General features: G+C 39.8%; 1 protein-coding gene across 1 annotated transcript in view; it reads left to right on the top strand.

Moving 5' to 3' along the window:
• Positions 1 to 15424, top strand: part of carmil2 (capping protein regulator and myosin 1 linker 2) — a 104054-nt gene that overhangs the window by 53893 nt on the left and 34737 nt on the right. The window contains exons 24-30 of the mRNA XM_020612683.1: positions 601 to 726; positions 2664 to 2780; positions 4203 to 4378; positions 5954 to 6041; positions 6389 to 6478; positions 6589 to 6655; positions 8265 to 8788. Coding sequence (XP_020468339.1) covers positions 601 to 726; positions 2664 to 2780; positions 4203 to 4378; positions 5954 to 6041; positions 6389 to 6478; positions 6589 to 6655; positions 8265 to 8788 — 1188 coding nt within the window. The remainder of the gene's footprint in view (positions 1 to 600; positions 727 to 2663; positions 2781 to 4202; positions 4379 to 5953; positions 6042 to 6388; positions 6479 to 6588; positions 6656 to 8264; positions 8789 to 15424) is intronic.

Below are 15424 nucleotides of genomic sequence, written 5' to 3'. Positions count from 1 at the left end.
CTTTATATTTCATTTGTGGGCAGCACGATGGCACAGTGGTTAGCGCCGTTGCCTCATAGCGAGAAGGTTCCAGGTTCGGGCCCCACCTGGGACCTTTCTGTGCGGAGTTTGCATGTTCTCCCCGTGCTTGCATGGGTTTTCTCCGGGTACTCCGGCTTCCTCCCATAGGCCAAAGACATGCAGCTTAGGTTGATTGGTGTCTCTAAATTGCCCATAGGAGTGTGTGTGGTTGTTTGTCTATGTGTTAGCCCTGCGATGGATTGGCGACCTGTCCAGGGTGTACCGCCCGATTGCCGGCCAGGATTGGCTGTGACCCCGCTCAGGGAACAAATGGTAGAAAATGAATATTTCATTTGTATTTTGTGGCATTCATGTGGACGGCAAAGTAAGAATTTCATTGTACAGGGAAACGCGTTTCCTTACTGTGCATATGACAAATAAACACTTTGAACTTGAACTTGAACTTGGTGTGACTGGGAGTCATTAGTGTCAATGTGAATAACAGTCATATTATATTTAATTTAATATTGACTCCAAAAAACTGTTGCTGTCTATGTCTTTATCTTTAGCTCTGTCTGTCTTTGGTGTTCTTCAATGTAGCTGGCCCACGGTATGTGTCGCCTGGAGAACAGCCTTCAACGTTTAAACCAGTGCAACATGCAGGAGGTCAAGGCTGACATTCTGACAGCACACGAGGTGCTTGACAATGCCAGGGAGTGCTGCAAGGTAGGAGCTGCTCAGACAAGTTTCAAAAACCACAATGAATTATATCATTCTGGGCCAAATAATCCACCCAAATTCTATTTGTGAGACTGAACTGCATGTTAACTATACAGTGGGTACGGAAAGTATTCAGACCCCCTTAAAATTTTCACTCTTTGTTATATTGCAGCCATATGCTAAAATCATTTAAGTTCATTTTTTTCCTCATTAATGTACACACAGCACCCCATATTGACAGAAAAACACAGAATTTTTGACATTTTTGCAGATTTATTAAAAAAGAAAAACTGAAATATCACATGGTCATAAGTATTCAGACCCTTCCTCCTGTCACAGACATAAGTATGGGAGCGAAGGTCAGACATCCTCCCATTTCTTCCTCCAGCACTTCATGAATGAAATCCCTCCCTGCTGAGCGGTGAGTCCCGGATATCGTTTAGATTAAGTCTGCAGTCCTCCATGTATTCTCACTTGTGTTTGTTTTATAATTGATTTATTCATCCACTTTTCTTTCAATAATAAACTATTTAATGTGCAATTCCTGTGAGTTCCTGTGATGAAAGATTCATACTGTCGATTTTTAGTTTTCACCTACACTTTAAAAGTCTTCATCTGAAAGCACTGGTTTGGTTGGCGCAGTAAAAACAACATTTTCCTGTCTGGTTTTCTAATATAAAATATGAAGAATATTTAATTTGACTGATGAGGGTCATTATTATAAAGATAGTGTTTTTGTTTGTTTGGTAAGTACATGTTAAGTACATCTTGTCAGTCAGAATGAAATATCCTGATGTAGAGTACTTTGAAAAGTGCACTCATATGTCATCATAAACCACATTATTATGATTTACCATTTAGATTCATTCTGAAGATGTTAGATATTACCAGGCATCTGAGGAAAAGTACAACCGGGTCATGTACAAACAAATGTTTTCTTTTTCACAGATTTGACACCACATAAAAAAGAAGACAGTTAAAAAAAGGGGAAGTGGCAAATTTACTGAATCTCAAAACTCAAAACTGCTTTGTGTGGTCACACAGCTTTCTCCTTCCCATTTTTATTCAACCACCAAACCTACAACTGCTTTTAAGAGAAGCACATTAAATCACATTTTTGACCATCTTTCCCACATTTTCACACCGACTCATCTATCTGGGTGAAACAGACCAAAATGCCACTGAAGCAAAATGACATGTTAAACATGACGACCAACGTTTACCATCCAACCTGACAGCACTGGAGAGGATCTGCAAGGAGGAATGGCAGAGGATCCCCAAATGCAGGTGTGAAAAACTTGTTGCATCATTCCCAAAAAGACTCATGGCTGTATTAGCTCAAAAGGGTGCTTCTACTAAATACTGAGCAAAGGGTCTGAATACTTATGACCATGTGATATTTCAGTTTTTCTTTTTTAATAAATCTGCAAAAATGTCAAAAATTCTGTGTTTTTCTGTCAATATGGGGTGCTGTGTGTACATTAATGAGGAAAAAATGAACTTAAATGATTTTAGCATATGGCTGCAATATAACAAAGAGTGAAAAATTTAAGGAGGTCTGAATGCTTTCCGTACCTACTGTATGTTAAATAAAAGTCACTAAGCATTTTTATTACTGAGGTTCCAGTTTGCCAAGGTGTTGAACTGAACTGTATTAAACTGATATTTGTTTCCAGTGTTTTACCCATTGTTCTTACAAATGTGACAGGGGAAGAATATCAGAAATGTATTTCAATAGAATGCACTGCAGCACAACACCACCACTACCTTGGTAATAAATCTGGCTGAATTCATAATGCTCTGAAGGTTTGACTAAGAAGGGACCTTATAAGTTTCATGAGTCTGTGGCAGAAGAGTTATACTAGATTGCATTACATTGTATAAGCACACCTAATAAAGTGTAAGCGATGCCATTAATGTTTTTGTCGTCTTCCTCCATGCAGCTGCTTCCCTCGTTGTATGAGGCTAGTATGAAGTGTGCCTCTGATGAAGACTTGGTGAACTGTATCCTCGCTGACACTGCCTCTCTACTGACTAACGAGTTCACTAGAAGCATACAGGTACTCATTTCAATACAGCCACTGTGCACCTTGTCACACAGGCTGGATCAGAGTAAGCTTGGTACTGTAAGTGGTAAACAAAGGGGTCAAACATATATGCTATGTTTACTATTTTATAACTTATAGTGTGTTGGACAGGACATGGTTAAGGCATTGGCTGTACATCTGGTTTTCAATGTGTAGAGTTAAAATTATTGTTTCCCATGCATTCCATAAACAATCTCCTAAGCATTTGTCTCAAAGACTATGTGTACAAACTATCCATGCACACAAGATATTTTTTCTTAATAAAGTATACACACACCTGTTCACACTGAGTAATGTACAACCCCAAAAAGAGCTTAAAATAACAGAATAAAGCATTTTTAATGGCTGCTGGTTAGATCCCAGTTCTTTGTACCAGGTCCTGGTAGAGGATTCTTATCAGTAGAGGTCACACAAGACTGTCTTGTCATTTTGATGGACAGTGTCATAAAGATTCCATCAAAAAAAATTTTACTTGTCAATTTAATTTTAATTTTTAATGATAAGACATTTAATAACATTTTTAATTCATTTTCATTTTATTTCTTAAATAATTAATATGCAGAACAAGCTAATGTGCAGCCACTTCTCATATCAACACCACATAAAGCAGCTGACTTTTTTTGGCAGTGACAGCGGGGCCAATAAAATGTGATTAAACAAGTAAATATGAACACTGCAATTTTACAAAATTTGAAAATTACCATTAAAATATGAACAACCCATTTATAAGAGGGTAGGGTAGTCAGCTGACCTGCTGCTGAGGTGATTGTTACTAGGTTTCTCGTGGCCCTTAAAATTTTGATGTGAAAGCTGAACCCGCACTCTGCTGTGGCACTAGAGACTGGACTTTCCAGCTTCACTTTAGTCTAAGTTTTAAAGTCGGGGAACATTTCTCTCTGGACGTGATTTAAAGTTGCTCTGAACATGGGATATCTCAACCCTGACACACTGGCTTCACAAGGAGGAATCTGCTGCATCCATTCCCTCTGCACCAGAGGCTGCACCCCTCTGTGATCCATAGCAGTCACAGATTTGCTGTTGCTTCCAGTTCGTGGCTCTTTAACGGGCTGTCAGCTCCCAGATAGCAAGGTGCATTGATTAGGTCTCAGTTGTCCTTCATCCACCAGATCATTTCCTCTTTTTTCATCTCATTCTTTAATGTTGTAGCAATTACTGGGCTTTTTAGTAGCCTACCTTTCAGTTAGTGTAGATCGGCCTCTGTCAAAATGACATATGTCCTTCAGGTTGTTCTATCATTATTTTAAAACATTCTGTCAATGACAGAACATATTCGGTTAACATAACCTTTATCAGTCTCAGTATTGACTCATTCTTGGCTCAGACTTAACCATGCTCTGTTTCAGTCACGCTAAGGTTCCAGTCTGTGTCTTCTAGGAGATGACTGAGGAACTGATGATGTGTGCAGAGGCAACGTGTCCACGGGTGGTCCAGCGGTCAAGTGTGTGTGAGTGCCTGTCAGAGTGTGTGTCCAAAAGAAGCAGACAGACAGACGCATTCTTGAAAACCACTCTGGTGGAGAACACCGGGCACATAATCATCAACAGACTGCGGTAATAACATTTATGAAAGAGGGTGTCATTGCATTGTTTATAATTAACCACATTTACACTGTATGATCACCACAAATACTGTAACAGTATACAGGACATCTTCAGTAGAAACTCTGCATTTGTGCAAAGGTTTCTATGGTAAAACCAAGAGCTATGAATGATGATTAGCACATTATAGCAATAGATTCACTTACCAGCTACGTAAATAATTATTTGTGGCATTAGAGATGTTGTATTAGGAGGAATCAGATACATGAAATGATATTTCACTGCAATGGTTATCATTTGCTCACTAAACCTAAAACTTTTTAAAACATTCCAAACATTCCAGTCATTCCAATCCATGAATAACCTTTTGAGCTATGCTGTGAACAAACCAAGAAATGTCAGTAAAAAAGTAATTATCTGGCACACTACCTGTATGATCAGACTGCTCACATACCCTACACAAACACTATAGTAGTTTCCTGGTGGCAGAAAGGAGACCTGCACGTTGGATTATATGAGCCTGGTGCAGGGTTAACGAAGAACCCTCCTTTAAACAGTACTTGGATGGGGATGATGATGATCTGGATCTCCACCAAAATCTGATGGATTTTTCCATGCACCATATCCTACTTCTAAAATAAATATTCAAAATCCATTCATAACTTTTTCAATGAAGCTGTGAACAAACAAACCAGTGCTGGCAAAACATTACCTGCTTCAGTGCCATCATAGTATCTTACATCATGAAGAACTGGTAAACAACAAGAATCTCATTACAGTGTTCAAGAATTATGATTCTTCTTTTAGACTTTACCAACATGACTAAAAATGTCACGTTAAAATAAGTCATTTTGCTTGAGAGCAGGCAGCATTAGAAGTAGGAATTCTTGACCAACAAACTCTGGCATCATTAACTGTATCTCTAAAATCCTGGCCTCACATTCTTGGATGCACCATTGTCTAGTTTGCTAGACATAGCTAACTAAACATAGCTAAGCAAAGTTAAACCCATCGTCTATGTGATAGACAGACCAATTAATGCTGCATGTTTGGACTACTGGGCAGCACGGTGGCACAGTGGTTAGCGCCATTGCCTCACAGCGAAAAGGTTCCGGGTTCGGGCCCCACCTGGGACCTTTCTGTGTGGAGTTTGCATGTTCTCCCCGTGCTTGCGTGGGTTCTCTCCGGGTGCTCCGGTTTCCTCCCACTGACCAAAGACTTAGGTTGATTGGTGTCTCTAAATTGCCCATAGGAGTGCGTGTATGTGTGGTTGTTCGTCTATGTGTTAGCCCTGCGATGGATTGGCGACCTGTCCAGGGTGTACCCCGCATTTGCCCGATTGCTGGCCGGGATTGGCTCCGGCCCCACCCGTGACCCTGTTCAGGGACTAAAATGGTAGCTGGTAACGGTAGAAAATGAATGAATGTTTGGACTACAGTAAATGTGTTCATGTCCTGATAAGAAATACAACTATACACAACTATATGCATATTGATTATCTGGTATAAATCATTATAAGTACCATTTAAACTACTGTAATGAAACTTTATTTCTTCTGTTGGTCTCTCTTTTCATTCACCCATCTAGTGAACTGAGACAAACACTGAGAGCTTCTCTGGCTGAAAGCATCATAGAACAGATACTTCTGGATCTGAAAATGGAACAGGACAAAATGGTGTGTATCATATACATATACTGTATATGTACTGTGTCCAGGACATATTTAGTCTCACTCATAAAGCAACAGGACACTGCTAGCTCTATGAAAACTGAAACAAATCGCCATCTAATAACTTAAATACCTGTTTTTAATGGCACAGAAGAATGACTTTTAAATTTCCTCAGTAACAACAATAGGTACTGCTCTTACTGGTCATTAAAATTACACACCATTACTATTTATATTAATATATGTATATTATTATAAAACAGTATCATATATTTGTTCATACACTGTGTAAAAATATGTTCCCTATGTTGAACTCATTATTAGTCATGATTTATTCCTTATTTACTGTTTAGGATGCACTTATCAAAGAAAACTCATGTAATGCTCTGAAAATCAACGTCCCAGAGCTCCAGCTAGTTGACACCGACTTCCCAACTGATGACGTAAGGGACACACACTCCTCTATCCTTCCATTCATGCTATTATTAAGTCATTCATTTATACACTGGAATTTGCTTTTACATGCTTTTTCTTAATTTTATCCTGTTTCTAGTACAGTCCAGCATTTTGGAGAAATGGTTCCCGCTCCAAGAGTCTGAGGCCTGCCCCTTCTCTCAGGAGTAAGATCTGTGGTTCTCGCTCTTTCACTTCAGTGTCTCTGAATCTGAACCTGAGCTCGAGTCTCTCCTTGTAAAAGCCGTTGGACTGCAAAAACAACATATCACCACAACACAGAAGAATATAAGCACATGTTAAATGAGATACAACAAGTTCATAAGATTACAAAGTAATTTGAATGTATATCTTCTGTAATTTAATTAATCATTAAAGACCAGGGGTAAAACAATTTCACATCTCAAATTAATCATTTAACTGTGCTGATTAAACAGTCTGAGAGCACTGGTTAACTTTTCTGTTAGTTTTTTCTCTGTGATATCTCCACACCAAGCTGTTGGATGCAACTCTCACATATTGACAGTGGTGCTTCTTATTTCGCCACTAGAGGAGCTAAAAATGTTATGGGTGTCCAAAGGGTGGTACAGAAAGAAAATTCAAAAATCTAATTGTATTCTTCCACCTACTGTATGTGCATGAGCTTAACAGGACTGATAAAAGGACTGTGCCATTGTACACAAAATCTTTTCCATCAGTTTTTATTTAACCACCAAATATGTTTGAAAATAATAAAATACCATCATAAGAGGTATGTAAATGCATGAAGGACTATATTAGTTATGGAATCATTAAATAATTACACTAGTTATAAATGAATCAGGATTTATTAGAATATGACTGTATTGCATTTTCAACAACATATTTAATGTATTTTGGCATTACAGCAGCCAGTGCAATATGAACCTGGGCATAAATCTGAACCAGCGATCCCATTATCTCATCTTGTCCCTCTGAATTCTTCAAGCGTGCTGTGCCATACTGAACCATTCTGTGGCAGACACACAGCACTGTTTGTCTAATTGGAGTGTGTCCTGTTTACTTCCACACCAGTGACTTTCACCATGGATGAGATGGGAGGAGGGGGGTGATGAGGAAACATGGGGGGTTGGGTGGTCTGGAGCACCACTGTGCCTTTTGTTTGATAACTCTTAATAAGACAAAATCATACATTCAAACTTTCACATGATTTTGTGTTTCTGTATACTTGTGTTTGACAGATGTAGCTCATAAAAACAACATCAATATTTTTAGTGTCAAAAATGCAAAATACCTTAATTTGAGCATATAATTTGACCTCTGAAATATTTAGACCAGCAGGGAACCGAGAAACTAAAAGAGTGGTTTAATCCTGCCATATTATACTCTGTGTGTCTGCTCTATGTGACAGGATGGGAACTGTGTGACTGCAGCATCCATCTGCTGCTCTATTTCTACAGTCTCCTCTCTGCATGTCTGTGCCTAACTGATTATTTTTCTTCATGTACGTTCTACCAAATACTCTACTATGCCCCTGTTTATTCTTGCTTCCTTGTTTAGTTTCTCCTCCCCCTGTGTTCTAGTCTCACACCTTCCTTCTTTCTCATCTCTGTTCTTGCCGTGTTTTCCATGCAGTATGCAGCTCAGTGTGCCCTAGATATACATTCCAGCAAAAAGTGTGCTCGCTGCATGGGCTTGATTCCCCATCATTCCCTCCCTTCTTCCCTCCATCTTTGTCTCTTTCATCATCTTTCCTTGTTCCTTTCCTCTCATCATTCATACTGCTTTCGCCGTCAGGTCTCCGGGATGCAGACTGCGAGCATCAGGCCAGGGATGGAGGAGCAGAGAGAGAGGGGGGAGGAGGTGCTAGAAAAGAAGAAAAAGGAGGAGGAGGAAAGTGTGGGCTTGCTCAGCTGCTGACAGTTCCCCTGTCAGTCATGGCCACAAGCCCCTCCCCTTCCACATCCCTGTCCCCCTCCCCCCTGGGATGTGGAGGGAGGGGGCGGAGGGAAGGGGAGGTGTCCATGTTGGATGCTGCAGCAGCAATATCGGGAGCGAGAGGAGCATCGTTCATTCCTCCTCCCAGTCTTCCCTTCTCTGCTCGAGCTCCAGAGGAGGAGGCTGCTGGCCACGGAGGCTTATCCAGACAACCGGCTCCCTTCCCTGGCTGCAGCCTCAGCCCAGGCCCCCTCCCCAGCTTTGGATTCCCCACTTCTCTCATGGAGCCTCTACCCACCCAGGGACAGACGCTAAGGCACTACACTGCCTCCCGACCACGGCCACGACACACACGCACACATCCCCCCTCCTCCAGGCCTCAGGTAAGAGCACACATATACCCATAAACAATTACCAATGACCACACATACACACAATTTGATTGGGCATGCAGAAATATTAATCATCATTTGTATCTACATACACACACACTCACATATACTGTATAATCATGCAGAATTTACACAGCATTCACCCAGCAGACAGGATGTGCTTTATATAGAAATATATGTTCAGTAAAAGACATCCACAGTAAAAGGTAGAAAGCAGTATTCATGGACAAAAAGGTGCAGGAATAGAGAGATGGATAAAGAATAGTAGAAAGGATGGATGTAGTATCTGCACAACTATAAAGCATTCCCCCTATCTATCTATCTATCTAGCTTACCAGCTAGCTAGCTGTCTATCTATCTACCCATTGATCCCTGCTGTAGTAATAATACAGTTGTAGCCATCTTTATTTTTGCATTCTCTTGTTCCATGTAACTGTGCTTAGCTTGTGTATGTGTGACAAAATAGGCACATGAATTTTGGGAGTGGTGTTCCCTGGGTTGTTTGCAATGTTGATGTCTCTCTCTCACACACACTCTCTCCTGGGAATGCTTTCACTAACTCAATAATTTATGTTTTCATATTAAGAGGGTCTCTTTCTCTGTGCTGTCACTGTGTAAAAAGAGGATTTCTCTGTATCTGCAGTGACCTTGGTGTGTAAATAGTCTTGTTTCTGATTTCTCTTTTTGAACATACAGATACATATTTGCAGTTTTACAGGCATCAATATAAGGTGGTACTGTTTTTCACAAACACAATCACACATTGCTTTTGGTGCTCCTGTATATGAGACTACATGAAGTACAACCTCGGCTTGTAATGAACAAGTGTGAGTCCTCAGTGGTTACATTTTATTTATTGTTACATTGTTTCACTGTAAAAATGGGTGTAAGTGGCTGGAACATGACAGAAGCAAGGTAAGAGTAAATTATTCATTCAGTTAAAGGTCTGGTTATTGGGCATTGATTGGAAAATAAATGTTTGCCAATCAACCTGCTAGCGTGAATTTTTCCATCACTATTTTAAATGGGAGGAGAGGTTAGCATTAACCTGTTAGCATGTTAGTTTGCTAACCACGAAGAACACTGAGGGAGAAGAGGGGGTGGCAGAAAACTGCTCTGACATCGATTGTATGTTGATCATCATAAGTTTATCAACTCAAAAGTCCTGCATCTGGTCATCCGGAATTTGGAGCAAGTAGATTATAAAACGAAGTTGTACAAATGTGTAGATTACAACAAGTATATGTGGAAATAAGAATTTGAGCACACACAAGGATTATATTAAATCTGTAAAGTCCTCACATAAGTTTAAACCAGGCAGTGTAAACCCCACAACGGTATTACTATTTAACCTATAACAGATTCTTCACAGGGTTGCCAACCCTCAAGAACTGGCCAGGAGAATCCTGAAATAGGTTTAGTCCTCCCAGAAAAATCAAAATTCAATTCGGGAGATTTTTGGTGTTTTTAAAATACTGACTCAACACATAGAAGTCAAATGCTAGGAAAAATACAAACTCAAATGGAATGCAACTCTGGGGCAACAATAGAGAAGCTGAAATTCACAATATAATTTTAATTCAATTAATTTAGGCTGCTTATACTGAAAAATACAATTGTATTGTAGGGATTTTGTATCGTCAGTCTTCTGATTTGATTTGATTTGATTTATTCTTTCAAGCATGTAAAACAGTTGATATGACAACACACATAATTTTACACATAATTCTGCCTTGCATTGTGGCTTTTGGTGTTGAGGTGCTGAAGGGACAACTACTACACTGTAAATGCCATCATATGAAATGATTTTCACTTTCATATTTTGATGATATGAAAGGTCAGTTGTCTCATTTGTTGCTGCACCTTTATCTAGTCTGGCATTGTTGCTCTGCCATGCTCTGATCACTGACAGAGTTGGCAACCCTAGTTCTTCAAAATAACTTCAGTTACAGACTATGTTACTGTTTAATCGGGCTGTAATGATACTTTTGTCACGATAGAAACATTTCTTATTACTGTCATGGGGTTGTGACGATATCTACCAGGATATTACATGTGGTTATTTAACTAGTATAACTGTGTTCAGGTTGTATAATTTGAAACCATTATAGTAGATGGTCCATCATAGTATTTTAGAGCTGTTGTGTGGCAGAAGTTCAGTTTTCCCATTTCAACAAATGACATGGGTGGAAAGGAAACTGAGAAACAATTAACAAATACTGCCGGACAAAGGCAATACTAGCCTCATTTATGACTGAGATAGTCCTGAATACATCTTGCAGAAACTGTCAGGACATGACTGTGCAAAATATTTTAACCGACATGGGCAAAAAAAAAGGACACATATGCAAATCTAACTTAGTAACCACTGTCTTTTCTCTTGAAAAGGTAGAGCACTATGTTGGAAAAACACCTCCAGTAAAGCACAAATGTCACTTTATGCAGCTTGTAGTTTGGCACCTTCTTTTGGGGCGGCTGCGGCTCAGGAGTTAGAGCTGGTCATCTCCTAACCGGAGGATTAGCATTTTGATTCCTGGCTTGTCGAAGTGTCCTTGAGCAAGACATTGAACCCCCAGTTGCTCCCAGTGATGACACCGGTGCGTGAATGTGTGAACGTGAATGAGTGAATGGCCAAATAATGTGAAAGCACTTTGAGTGTGCTGCAGTGCATAGAAAAGCACTATACAAGTAGAAGACCATTCACCTCATTCAGGTGCACCTAGCAACAGTTTGCTCACTACTGCCCTTGGTGGTTTGGGGATGCAACACGTCCACTGATGAAGATCCCAACCTGGTTGGCACAGCTACCAAACAGGAAAAGTACTACAACCACTGATGCTCCTTTTTGATTGCAGCTTGTTTGGTTTGCTACAATATTTGATTTTATTAACAGACCACTACTGACTGCTGCATTAGCTTTTGTTTTTCAAATGAACAAACAGTTAAGTCATTCAGTGCCGATGCTTATTCATGCCAGTGTTTGTAAATGCTTTGGCCATGGCCCAGCTACTTTTATTTTAATAAAGAAGGAAACCAGGAGCACTATTAGTTAAAAAATATTGTATCGTGGACTTTTTATTGTGGCAATATCATACCAAGCCTAGTAAACACCAAGCGTTTGAATTTGCAGCAGTGAAAAGAGGTTGTGTCCAACAACATGACCACCCACCTTGGCGTTGTCTGCTGGTGACACCGAGACTGCTTAGAGCAGTATGTGTTGTTTTAATTGACAAGAAATGAGGCATTGTGAAGTCAAACAGAAAACCAATCAAAAAGCAACCTTTAAGATTTTTTGAGGGGCACGGGCACTTTTTACCTTTATAGATGCAGCCAGTTGGCATGTAGCTCCTGTCTCCGGGGCCCCCCCCCCCCACTTTCTAGTCAAAGATCTATTAAACATCATTAACATGCTTAAGTTATGTTTACAAAACAGTAAATAGTAAAGCATGCTAGAATGAAGAAGAAAACTTCTTTGTGATCATTCATTTGACACAGATGCTGTCATAATCTACAGTTATGTGGGCTTTGTACAACAATACTGTCAATACAACTTCATTAAAACACAAGAGGCAGAATGAGGGTTTAACAGCCGGGTATCACTGCACTGTCTTAACATACAGATTATTAGTTTATAGCCAACTTCTTCAGTCACCTGTCTCTTAAAATGTTCCTCTGCAACTAAACTGCAAAATAAATATGTTTTGTAAGGAATGCGTTTGACTGTCAGATTGTATTCTGATGTAGCAATTTTTGGATGAATGAAACACTGAATTTTCCTACTGACACAGATAAAACAAGAAGCAAGTGCGGAGAGCTGTGAAGGCATAAAGTGCAGCTTTGTCCCAAGCAGCTTCAGTTCGACTCCACCTAGAATTTTGCTCTAGTGTCATTTTACAGTTTTGCTCTGTTTTAACCAAGACCTGAACATTGGCTGTGAACATTTTACTGATAATGTAAATCCGACAAAGCAAAAGAAACATATGTCCTTACAGGATGCAGCCAGAGCTGATCTGCAGTCGGTGTCTAGGAATCCAAATCCACATTAAAAATGACACATGATGAGCCAACCAGAGTGGTTGTTATGTATCTTGGCTAAGATGCATCTCGAACTTGACTGAAGTTCACCTGTGAAATAACTGGACATAGTTTAGAAAGGTACACATCTGTGTATATACACTGAACACAGTTATAAATGCAACACTTTTGTGTTTGCCCCATTTTTCATGAGCTGAACTCAAAGATCTACGACTTGTTCTATGTACACAAAAGGCCTATTTCTCTCAAATATTCTTCACAAATCTGTCTTAGTGAGCACTACTCATTTGCCGAGAAAATCCATCCACCTCAGAGGTGTGGCATATCAAGATGCTGATTAGATGATTATTGCACAGGTGTGCCTTAGCCCTGTGCACAGCTGATGTGTTGCTGGTTGACATGTAAACCAACATGAAGCAGGAGGAGCTCAGTGAACAATCAGTACCTTTTGGAGCCAGTTTAACACTGGAGCAGAGAGCATGTTTTCTTGTAGCTTTAGGAGGCAATAGATGACTGGTCATGAAAAATATCCATTTTTTGTAATTTGGGTGGAAAAGTGTTTACGTGGCCCTTGAAACATCCTCTCCGGTACTTCTAGCACTACACCTCTGATATTAATGTAATGACAGTCAGATTAGATTTCAGAATGATATAACAAAATACTTTGCCTGTTTTTATGAGATACTTTCACGTTAAAACATTTTTCATGTTATTATGACATACTGTATTTTCTCATTTTAATGACATACTGTAGGCTGTTTTGTCATTATAACAACATCCTGTATTTTCTCGTATTAATGTGACCACAGCCTGGAGTGAGTGCAGCGCACATCGTCTTTGAGCAGCACCTCCATAACTTATTCAGTTCAGATGGCTCTCTCTCATCAGCACCCTCCCAGACCGGCTTTCCACACAGTGACCAATGTCTCCAATCCATTAAACTTAATGAAACAAAACCGAATGAAAGAGGGAGCACAGTTTGGTGATGTAGTGACAGACAAAGGGCACAACTGCCTGCATCTTTTCATATGACAGTCCACAAGTATATTCTCAAAATGACACAGGAAGTATCAACAAAAACTGAGCAGTAAAGTAGCTGCTTTATTTTTCATTGTATTTATTAAATAAAATTTCTGTTTTTCATTTTCCTCTCTTAACTAGTTAGTAGCCAACAGAGAGTGAGATTACAGTATAAACTCTACAGTACAATAGTAATAGTAATAATACAGGACCAGACCGTGGCCGGATCTCACCTGTCTGATCAACACACCTTTGTTTTATATGTTTGAACATTTGTTATTTATAACCATCTTCTTAATTTTCTCCATGGCACAGCCTCATAGAAATGCTAATTTTTGTATTGGATCTTTACTGTCCATTTCAGTGCAGACATGTAGATTTACCTAAGTTGAATAACAATTAACTTGACATGCTTGAACAAAACTGAACATACATGAACATTCCAGTACTGACTGTGAAGGTTTTAAACTACTCGTTTTTTTAAATACTCCCTTCCATGAACCTGGCACCATCTCACCTTTTCCCACATTAGAGCAAGAATCTTGTTTGTTTGTGTATTTGTGTTTGTGTGTGTGTGTGCTGCCTTCTCATGAGCCCTGGGAATGCTCCCTTGTAGCCTGCTCTCAGTGGGCGGTGGGGTCGTGCTTGTACTGGGGCCGGTGCATGGGAGCTCCACTGGATTCTCCGGCTGAGAACCAGTGGACTGGGTGCTGTGCTCTTACTACCGTTTAAGTCAGGGGCAGTACCTGGTTTGTGAACAAAAAACTGACACATACCATAGTGTAATGTAAACACTCCAAAGGAAGCACATGCTACCACGTGCTACCATGCTACCAAGCAGATAAACCTGGAGGAACAAGAGCAGAAAAACTGAAGCAATGAAAATACAAAAGATATCCAAGGAGTGAGTCCAGAGCTAAGGTTTAGACTAGGCTACTCTACATTTCTCTCAAACACAATACTGGGATCACTGCTGCTGCACGTGACAAAAACACTTCACTGATAGCTGCTGAAGTGAACGAGCTCCAGAGGTGCTACTCAAAGACAGTGGTTAACAAGTTTTATTATGGTTATGTGTTGACTCACAGCGAGCGGTTTAGAGAAAGAAAAACTTAAAAGCAGCTTCAAATGAAATGTTAAAGCAGAATTAATTCATGTGACACCATACTCCCTTCTCCACCTTTTTCTGCTGGTGTAGGAAAATGCAGCACTTCATTCGTTCAGGGATTAATGTTATGTTGCATCGGAACACAATCTAATAACCAAATGTGTTTGCTACATAACGTATCAGCATTTGCAGTGTAGTTGCATAGGCTATATAGGAATACAATTTTTAGAAGAGAGAGTGTCTTTTTGACCAAGACTGATCCTGAAATGCAGAATAATCCAGGGGTACTATTCTGGAGAGCATAAAGAGCAACAGAGCCACACACAGTATAGATACCGGCTTTCATCAGAATTAATTTGACAGTTCTAGGTGAAAGGTTATCCAATCAGAAGCGTTGTTCCATGTATCTATGCTTGTGCTGATACCCGGTATTCTAGGTAGGGTTGGCCATTCTTTTCAGAAGC

The sequence above is a fragment of the Monopterus albus genome, unplaced genomic scaffold (assembly GCF_001952655.1).
Source record: "Monopterus albus unplaced genomic scaffold, M_albus_1.0 scaffold127.1, whole genome shotgun sequence".
Classification (NCBI taxonomy): Eukaryota; Metazoa; Chordata; class Actinopteri; order Synbranchiformes; family Synbranchidae; genus Monopterus; species Monopterus albus.
The sequence above is the reverse complement of the archived record's forward strand: the minus strand, read 5'-3'. Positions and strand labels throughout refer to the sequence as shown.